General features: G+C 34.7%; 2 protein-coding genes across 2 annotated transcripts; both read right to left on the bottom strand.

The window, feature by feature from the left end:
- Positions 1–323: 323 nt before the first annotated feature.
- Positions 324–4,575, bottom strand: LOC117108811 (ileal sodium/bile acid cotransporter-like). The gene is made up of 3 exons (XM_033250959.1): positions 4,006–4,575; positions 1,654–1,858; positions 324–1,078 (listed from the first exon to the last, which is right to left on the bottom strand). Exons 1-3 carry the CDS (start codon positions 4,398–4,400, stop codon positions 608–610), a joined length of 1,071 nt encoding a protein of 356 aa, XP_033106850.1. The 5' UTR covers positions 4,401–4,575; the 3' UTR covers positions 324–607.
- A 1,511-nt stretch (positions 4,576–6,086) lies between these two features.
- LOC117108810 (ileal sodium/bile acid cotransporter-like) lies at positions 6,087–8,114 on the bottom strand (the record flags this gene model as incomplete). The annotated part of the gene is made up of 2 exons (XM_033250957.1): positions 6,087–7,246; positions 7,902–8,114. Coding segments are annotated over 2 exons (684 nt in total), but the record flags the coding sequence as incomplete, so codon positions are not given.
- Positions 8,115–11,090: the final 2,976 nt, after the last annotated feature.

Raw genomic sequence — 11,090 nt, 5'->3', positions numbered from 1 at the left:
GGATGGGCATATGTTTTTGAATTATGGCCCTTAGTGGGGGTAATCAGTGGCACCCTGGTCGATCTCTAACCTAGTTTGTGCGTCAGTGTTTGAGCACAAAGGATAGTCATTTGTCTTTTTGATAGCAGCTTCGATGGGTCTTTGAAATAGTAGGAGCTTTCATTGTTCTGGTTTGTATTTCACCATAAAGAATGATTATATTTTTAAATAACAACATTTAAATCATCAATTTTCACTAAAAAAAAATAATTTATTCTTAAAGAATTTTTCTGGTTCCATAATGTGTAGTTTTTAACGGTTTTTCAGTCACTTTCTAATAGATAATTTCCTACTAAATATTCTTTAATTAGAATTGTCAAAATAATGGGTAAAAATGTGCAACGAATATAGAAAGAAATCTACCTTTTTAAAACCCAAAAGGCCACTTCCGTAATTTCGATACATATATTGACCTTGACACGGGCATGCACAGTTCAAATTACGAATTGGCTTTATTTATGTTCAGCTCATCACACATCGGTATGTGTGTAATTTATGTTAGTTTGTTTCAAAATGGGTACCCTACTTATTATTAAAACACTATGTATTTTAGTCGCGGAGATTTTTCTTAACAAGGTTCTTGACTTAACGCTTTAAAGCTAACGTCCTTGTTGTAAGAAGTATCGTTTGCTGGTTGATTGGTAACAGCTTCCGCGCCATCATCACCCTCAGGTTGCATCCTCTTCTCGATAATTCTGAAAACCAGTACACATATAGTCGAATCAATAAGAACAAATGGGCCAAACAAGGACGGAAAAATCAAGATTTCGAAAAAATCATCACTGTCAGCGTAAGAGATAGCAATGATGGTTAACGCCAAGGCTACATTCTGGCAACCGGTTTCCAAGGCAATGGTGCGGCATTTTTTGCGTGACTGACGTAACAGGTACGCAGCAATGTAACCGAGGAGAAACGCAATCACTGGCATTATTACTGCTGAGAACCAAACATTCCAGGGTGCCAGGAACATTTTAGGGTTGATTAAACCATTGAGGATAATGTTGACTGCAATAGTAAGCATACCCATTATGCTACCAACCTGAGAAAAAAAATATATACACATGAGAATCCAAAACAAGGTAAAAAAATACAAATCAAATTATTAAAATTGTAGTTTGCTGACGTCATCATTTCTGGGCCCGCATTAATAGGATAGGCACTGCCTGTGCTGAACTCAATTTGAAAACAAATTAAATATTTGAATTGTTTACTACAATGAAACATTATGACAATGAAATGCAATACGAAACAATGACGTACACATTTTCTGGGACAATTATGTGATTTGACCTTATGTGGGTACCATATAATATCACAACTATGGGAAAAATCACTGGTATTTGTAATATACAGCCTAAATTAGCTAAAAAAGAAAGATGGAATAGATGGATGGGTGAATGGTAAAACATCAGACAGCTATTGTATAGTCTCCGGTTAATAAATTTCAGTCTCTATTCGATTTGAAAACTACGATTATTGCACTCTCGATGACGAAATATAAACAACAACTAGGCCTAATAAATATAATCATAATACAAACAAAATTGTACAGTGCCTTTTAAAAGGGAAGGCCGTATACAACGGCATCCCATTAAACGTCTTTCAAAAACTCACCAGGGTAATGATTTTTGTCCACCGTTCTTTGTAATGACGGATAAGCATTCCAATAACAACAGGAACTAGGATGAGAGCCAGGGAGGTGATGATACTGGTATAGGGGATGACGGCGGATTCATCCGTCCAACTTCTGCTGTAAATCCATAAACACAGTGGCATCATACCTATAGCCGCTAGTGTCGATATCGTCGTCATGCAGATACTAAAAGAAATATTTACATTATTATCATTATTGTATTATTATTGTACAGCATTTGTGTATTGCATGTACCGGTAGGACCGAGGAAAAATTCTTGTAAGTAAACGTACTGTTTGTGACGTAGAGTTTTTCCATGTCCATTCATCACAGAACCCAGATGAAACTATTTTAACTTTTAACGGTGGGGTTTCATGTTTCGATTCTGCTACTAATACCGCAGTAATTTTCTGGGAAAAGGATGGAAAATGGGTATGTGCGCGCTTTTCCCGCAGTTTTTAGATATTCAAAAATCTGTATCTAAGCGTTCCCGAGATTTTTGTCAAACTTTTTGTGTCTTAGAAAATCTGTTGTGCAACATATCAGAAATTTGTTTTCCTCGGGAGCCTGGTTTTAAATGTTTATTATATATAAATAATTTAACTAAATGATAAGTTTACACTTGGCGACTCATGTAACTGTGCCAGTTCAAATTACATTTCTGTTTTATATGAATAGACAATAACGAATTATTACGACTATGACTAAAATACATTTTCTTCTCAAGAAATATGCAATGTTCTGTCGAAGACAATATAATATTGTTTATATAGTCGAGGACAATATAAAACAATAAATTTGTAGAGCTTCATTTTTAACTGAATCTATTTACTTAAATGTTATTTTGTAGCTGCATGAGTTGCCAGGTACAGTAATGCAGTGGCGTAACGCCTATAGTAAGCTCTCGGGGGCGAAGCTCCATGGGCTCCAGTCAAAAAGTCCCCAGTATAAAGGGGTCCAAGTCCAAAAGGCACCAGTCCAAAGGGACCCCCAGAGTTTGTGAAAATACATTTGGATGCAATAGTCACACAATATAATTATGTTCGTTCAAGATACTGACATTGCCTTTAATTCAGTCTTTTTAACCTTGGTAGGCCTATTCATTATGTTCTTAGGTTAGCGAATACTGAAATTGATGAGCCCCAATACGGTTTCGCTACCGGGCCCCCCATGACTTGTCGTTATACTGTACCACTGGTAATATGTTGTGAAAACTAATGTCACACTGACATAGTTGATTTTCACATAGTTTAAGGTCAATCGATCAATCAATAAATCAATCAATCAATCGATTGAAATTTGAATTAGATGATAAACACTACTCTTCCAATCTCATTCGTTTTGTGCTGAAAGTAATGAAGAGAAGATGTAATGGGTCAACCACTTAGTAGGTTTATGGTGCGAATGAGAATTGAGACTTTGTTTAGTCACGCTCTGAGATACGAATACAATGTGAATACACCCTATTATTAAAACTTTTATGAGGCCTTGTATTTATTATCAAGTTGTTCTATTGATGTAAACAAAAGGATCAGACGAGTCTTCCTTTCAAAATTTGAAAGGACGAACAAAGCATGTTTCTTCAGGTTGTTAAGCTCCCATCAACCGTGAAGCCATTAATGATAAAATTGGAAATATACACACACTTGATTTTGAAACTGGTAACACAACATGTATAAAGGTAGGCCTATTATAATAAACATCTGCACAAAAAAAAACATTAAAATCACGATGGAGTACAACACTGCAATAGCTAAATGTTATCATTGTATTAACTCAAATGCAATACAATATCCGTTACAGCGGTACCAAATTATTTAACAATATTCCTAACAATATAACATTGTCCCCCACAAGTAAACTTTTCTCATACAAATTTAAAAAATACCTTCTTTCAAATTACAATTATTGTAATACTTAGTCAGTCTTGTTTTTTTTTTTTTTTTTAATGATTTATGATTTACATCAATTAATTTTGCTTCCGCTATGTTTATATGTCTTTATAGTTCTTCATAATTATATATCTATTTATACATTATTGATACAACATTCAATATTTAGGCCTATACTTAATTATATTGCGTTATTTACAAGAATTAGAAATATAACATTATAAATCACTGTATATATAATCATTAACACGGCAACAAACGTAACGATTAAAGAACACAAGCTGCTTGACCCATGGAGTTATACGTACAACAAAAGGTTGGGGAAAAAGTTCTAAATGAGATATAGAAGGCCTATCCAAGTGATAGGCCTATGGTACTATTATTGATTAAATTCGACCAGATTTAAATTTATTCTTTTCGTTCATTTGCTTATTACTGTACCTCAAACATACGTCACCGTTACTCCAGAAAGTAAATAACTGTGAAGTTACTCCACCAGGACAGCAACCCATAACCAACATTCCGATAGCATAGGCTGCATCAACTTTAAGAATATGTGCCAGAGAAAATGCAACAAGAGGCATGATTCCAAATTGGGATACGAATCCGATAGCTACACCTGTAGGCCTCCTTAACGCTACTTTAAAATCATTCACTGTAACAACGCATCCCATGGCTAGCATGATGAAGGCTAGCAAAGCGGTCAAAATAACCCGGTTCGCAAGTTTCATGGCTTGTATTTTAGAAGAAGGCCCTTCTTCTGAAGGATCCAGTGTCGTCCATACGGTATAATTAACATCATCTTCAAAGAAATACGTTACTGTTGGTTGTGACATCTTTAACTAGCTGAAATCTATAGTCTAACATGAATCAACAATAATGTACATCTCCACATACAGACCGCTTGCCAAGTATCGGCGGGGTACAGTATCCGAGTTTGAGTATGGAACGTAACACACGATCAGGCGGTGATTGGTTGAATCGCTTGTCCTTGCCCTTATTATGCCCTTTTATTTGCTATTTGGTGGCCTTTTATTAACTTCCGTTCACTGACTGTACTGTATATACAATAGTATCTATTTTTTTTTCACCGTGATGCAGTATAATGCAAGTCTATGTTAATTTAATTTCCAGGGGCGTTTTGTGGTGTATTTTTTTTTTCCTTCTTTTTTGGCACAATTGTGTTCTTAATTTTGTTTCGGGAATTGAAAAAATAAGCGTGATATAGGCCTATTGTAATTAGGATAATACTTTGTTCGTCTGTAATTTATTGTAATAGGCCTACACATTGTTTCATTTTTATTATACAGTATTAGGCCTATATAAAAAAAAACCCAAATCATTAAATAAAGTTTAAAACGTTCAATTAAAAGGAGAACAAAAAAAATGCTTGTACTCTTTTTCTAATTATTACTGTTGCATGTGTTATTGGTATTATTGAAATGATTACACAGAATTATAAAAGCAATTGAAAAAATAATGATGTCGGCGTCATTTGATGTATTTTAAGACCCATTAATTCACATTAGGCTGTTGCTTCGAGTATACATTTCCCCAGTATTGTATGCTACCGTATGTTCTGTACTGTACGGAAGAATGCTGTTTAAGGATTTTTTGTTGTAGTTGCTCGGACATAGTTTGAGGTAAACGCCAATGAAATTTGATAATTCCAACGATTTCGTCCACCCCCCCCCCTTTTTTTTTTCAAATCAAGCTTTTCATCGAAGTGAGTAATAATAAGAGCGTGATAACGTTTCTAGTGTTTATTGCACATTTTTCTCCTCTGCGATACCAGTGTTCGTTTAAATGTCGCAATCCGCTAGCACAAAACGTTTTATAAGCAGTCCGCCAAAATAGTACCATACGAATCATGAATTTTTGCTCATAGTCATGCACAGTAAAGAACTTTGTAGTTAATTCCTGTATTGAACTGACGGCCACATTAGCACCGGAACGTAAAAGAAGGAAATGAATAGGCCTAAACTATATTTCGAATTACTATAGTAATTCACATTTGGGATGAAAAAAAAAAGTTTTTATTTTGTTTTACTACTAGGCATATCAGGTTTATATACTTTCTTTGGTAATCAAATTCTACTGCTGCCTTGCAAATTTTCCATTCTACTAGTAGGCCTATGCTAGGCATGCCTATAGGTTTTGGCCTACACCAGCGGAACATATTTGCCTTTTTTGGGCCCCCAGCCAATGCCCCTTGGGTGTGGAAGTAAATTCATTCCGTTATAGTCCGTTTAATGTGATTTTCTCGTTTTATTTGTTGGTTTTAACATTTTTCGTTTGGATAAGGACAAATAAACCTGATTCTGGTTTTGATCATTTCCTATATCCCCCGTTGGAATGCTCATTATTCCCAACAGGCTGATGTATCCCTTGTCTAATACCTTATTGAGCAAACATGTGACGTCATCAAATGAATATTTTTTAATGTGGGCCTATAGTTGTATAAGAAAAACCAATTTTAACACACTATGTTTCAATGAATCAACAGCCAACAGTTTGCTGTTACCCTTTTTATGTTTATTTTGTTCGTTGAATAGAGAGTAGGCCTATGCCTGGCCCTACAGTAGGCCCTATTTATTTATTTATTGAACAGATGTATACAGGGTAACATATCAGTACGGAAGCCCGTTAGTGCCACCAGTGAATTAAAATTTAAGACCCGTTAAGTGGCGGCCGCCACATAATTATCTGGTGGCCGCCACAACGGATCTGTTTTAATTCACTGGTGGTACTAACGGGCTTCCGTATATCAGGAAGTATAACCTGTTTACATATGGTCTTGTTTTGTGATACAAAATTACAGTATAAAAATCAAAAAGTTGCATATTATTAAAATTGAAAATAAACTTACAAATATGAATAAAAATCTGAATCTAAAACACATGCATTCATACGATTTTGATAAAATACATCGAAAAAAATTAAAATCACAAGGTAAAATGAAAGATAAAAGCTATATTTTGTTTTCAAAATTAAAAATAGTAAAGTATAAATATAAGTATAAAACTGCAACGATGTTGTTGGTTCGAATTTATAGTGAGTAGCCGGCCTATGCGCATTTAAATATTTCATTTAGTAAAAAGAAACTACAATATACGAATTCAAAATGATAGTGCATAATACCTTAATAAACCTACTTTGTAGGCCTACTTATGAATAAAACACTATGTATTTTAGTCGCGGAGCGTTTTTCTTAACAAGGTTCTTGACTTAGCGCTTTAAAGCTAACGTCCTTGTTGTAAGAAGTATCGTTTGCTGGTTGATTGGTAACAGCTTCCACGCCATCATCACCCTCAGGTTGCATCCTCTTCTCAATAATTCTGAAAACCAGTACACATAGAGTTGAATCAATAAGACCAAATGGGCCAAACAAGGACGGAAAAATCAAGATTTCGAAAAAATCATCACTGTCAGCGTAAGAGATAGAAATGATGGTTAACGCCAAGGCAACATTCTGGCAACCTGTTTCCAAGGCAATGGTGCGGCATTTTTTGCGTGACTGACGTAACAGGTACGCGGCGATGTAACCGAGGAGAAACGCAATCACTGGCATTATTACTGCTGAGAACCAAACATTCCAGGGTGCCAGGAACATTTTAGGGTTGATTAAACCATTGAGGATAATGTTGACTGCAATAGTAAGCATACCCATTACGCTACCAACCTGAGAATTAAAAAATTATATACATGAGAATCCAAAACAAGGTAAAAAAATACAAATCAAATTATTAAAATTGTAGTTTGCTGACGTCATCATTTCTGGGCCTGCATTGATAGGATATGCACTGCCTGTGCTGAACTCAATTTGAAAATAAATTAAATAGGCCTTTTGTGCTGAACTCAATTTGAAAATAAATTAAATAGGCCTATTTGAATTGTTTACTACTTGTTATATTACACTATTAGAGCTTTAAGTACAATGAAAAATTAAGACAATGAAATATGACAATGCAATATGAAACTATTTTATTTTATTTTCTGGAACAATTTTATGTGATTTGCCCTTATATGGGTACCATATAATATCACAACTATGGGAAAATCACTGGTATTTGTAAAATACGGTACAGCCTAAATTAGCTAAGAAGAAATATGGAATAGATGGATGGGTGAATGGTAAAACCTGAAACAGCAGTATAGTTTCAGGGTAATAAATTTCAGTCTCTATTCGATTTGACAACTACGATTATCGCACTCTCGATGAAGAAATATAAACAACTAATAAATATAATCATAATACAAACAAAATTGTACAGTGCCTTTTTAAAAGGGAAGGCCGTATACAACGGCATCGCATTAAACGTCTTTCCAAAACTCACCAGGGTAATGATTTTTGTCCACCGTTCTTTATAATGGCGGATAAGCATTCCAATAACAACAGGAACTAGGATGAGAGCCAGGGAGGTGATGATACTGATATAGGGGATGACGGTGGATTCATCCGTCCAACTTCTACTGTAAATCCATAAACACAGTGGCATCATACCTATAGCCGCTAGTGTCGATATCGTCGTCATACAGATACTAAAAGAAATATTTACATATTATCGTTATTGTACAGCATTTGTATATTGCATGTACCGGTAGGACCCTGGAAAAATTCTTGTAGGTAAACGTACTGTTTGTGACGTAGAATTTGTCCATGTCCATTCATCACAGAAACCAGATGAAACTATTTTAATTTGTAACGGTGGGGTTTCCTGTTTCGATTCTGCTACTACGGTACCGTAGTAATATTGTGGGAAAAGGGTCGAGGGTATGTAAGCGCATTTCCCGCAGTTTTTCGAATTCAAAAGTCTGTATCTTAACCGTTCCCGGTCAATCGATCAATCAATCAATCAATCAATCAATCTATAATTCAATCGATTGAAATTTGAATTATATGATAAACACTACTCTTCCAGTCTCATTCGTTTTGTGCTTTAATTAATGAAGAGAAGATGGGTCATTGAAAATATTTACCGTAGTAGGTTTATGGTGCAAATGAGAATTGAGACTTTGTTTAATCACGCTTTGAGAGACGTATAAAATGTGAATATGCCCCTATTATTAAAACTATTATGAAGCCTTGTATTTATTATCAGGCTGTTCTATTGGTCTAACCATGAACAAACAAAATGATCAGACGTGCCTTCCTTTCCAAAATTTGAAAGGAAGAACAAAGCATGTTTCGTTATGATGTTAAGCTACTTCCCCTCAACCGTGACGCCATTCATTAATGATAAAATTGAAGTACAAACACTTGATTTTGAAACTGGTAACACAACATGTATAAAGGTAGGCTTATTAAAATAAACATCTGCACAAAAAAACCCCATTAAAATTACGATGGAGTACAATACTGCAGTATTTTAACGTTATCATTGAAATTATATTACTATACAACATTCGATATTTAGGCCTAGACTTTAATTATATTGCGTTATTTACTAGAATTAGAAATATAACATTATAAATACTGTATATATATATATATATACTGTCTCTTATACACATCTAGATGTGTATAAGAGACGTATACTATTTTTATATCGTCATGATGCAGTATAAATCAAGTCTATGTTAATTTAATTGTCAGTGGCGTAACAACGAGATGGGCCGGGGGTAGCGGCAGGGGAGATAAAGCGTTGAAAGATATACTGTATGTGGGGTTGGGTGGAAGCATGCATGCCAGTATTTTCAGAAGTCATCTAGTAGGCTAGGGGACTGTCACTCTGATAATTAAACATTTTTATTCTGGATCTCAGTTGGTATACCACAATATTTGTCACACAGTCCCCTTACCATTTCCCTATCGGACAATGGCTATGATAAGATCAAGTTGGTATACTGTAGTCCTTTGTATTTACCACATACGACACGTTGTTACTCAAAGGTATTGTAATATACAATTACATGATTTTAAACATAAAAAGACCTCCATCGGTGGTATAGGGCTATGATAAAAATATTTTTTCTTCACAAAATCGTATTTGTCCCTATCGGGATTCGAACCAAGACCTCCCAATTACCATTCGCTGATGTTTAGTTATATTAGCAAAATAGGTCATGATTGATACCCCATTATTATGTATTTACGAAAATAACGTAGAAAACACAAGTGGAATCAGAGGCGTAGGTAAGAGTTTTCCCGGGTGCGAAAATTGGAAATTCGAAACTACAACAGATAAGTGGCGTAAAGAAGGGGTCAAAAAGCCCCTCGGTGGGGGTGTGGGAGTGAATCCCCGGGCGCTCCGGTGTTTGTAGCGTTTTATGATGTATTCGTTTTTTCTTTTTTGGCATAATTGTGTTCTTAATTTTGTATCGGAAATTGAAAAAAAATAAGCGTATATAGGCATATTGTAATTAGAATAATACTTTGGTCGCCTGTGATTTATAGTAATATCCATTGTTTCATTTTTATTATACAGTATTATATATAAAAAAAACACCCAATCATTAAATAAAGTTTAAAACGTTCAGTTAAAAGGAGAACAAAAAAATGTTTGTACTCTTTTTCCAATTATTACTGTTGCATGTGTTATTAGTATTATTGAAAAGATTACATAGAATTATAAAAGTAATTGAAAAAATAATGATGTCGCCGTCATTTGATGTATTTTTAAAAATCATGATAACATTTAAGACCCATTAATTCACATTAGGCTGTTGCTTCGAGTATATATTTCCCCAGTATTGCATGCACCGTATGTTCTCTACTGAGGGAAGAATGGTGTTTAAGGATTTTTTTGCTCGGACAGAGTGAGGTAAACGCCAATGAAATTTGATAATTTCAACGATTTACCCCTTTTCCATATTTTCCCCAAGTTTTTAAATAGGCCCTAATAAAAAATATGTATCTCATTAAGCGCTTTTTATTTCATTAACCAAGCTTTAAAAGAAGGAAAAGAATAGGCCTACACTTTATTTCGAATTACTGTATTTTTTATTCACATTTCGGATAAAAAAAAAAGTTTTTTATTTTGTTTTACTACTAGGCATATCAGGTTTTTATACTTTCTTTGGTAATGGAGTTCTACTGCTGCCCTGTAAATTTTCCATTCTACTATAGTAGGCCAGGCATGCCTATAGGTTTAGGCCTACACCAGCGGAACATATTTGCCTTTTTTGGGCCTCCAGCCAACGCCCCTAGAGTGTGGAAGTAAATTCATTCCGTTATAGTCCGTATAATGTGATTTTTCTCGTTTTATTTGTTGGTTTTAACATTTTTTTCGTTTGGATAAGGACAAATAAACTTGATTCTGATTTTGATCAGTTTCCTATATCCCCCGTTGGAATGCTCATTATTCCCAACAGGCTGATGTATCCCTTGTCTGATACCTCATTGAGCAAACATGTGAGGTCATCAAATGAATATTTTTTAATGTGGGCCTATAGTTGTATAAGAAAAACCAATTTTAACAGCACACTGTTTCAACGAATTAACAGCCAACAGTTTTGCTGTTACCTTTTTTATGTTTATTTTGTTCGTTGAATAGAGAGTAGGCCTATGCCTGGCCCTACAGTAT

Source organism: Anneissia japonica, unplaced genomic scaffold (genome assembly GCF_011630105.1).
Source record: "Anneissia japonica isolate Jap-2015-1 unplaced genomic scaffold, ASM1163010v1 scaffold288049_len69269_cov183, whole genome shotgun sequence".
NCBI lineage: Eukaryota > Metazoa > Echinodermata > Crinoidea > Comatulida > Comatulidae > Anneissia > Anneissia japonica.
Note: the sequence above shows the minus strand (reverse complement) of the source record. Positions and strands in the feature narration are given on the sequence as shown.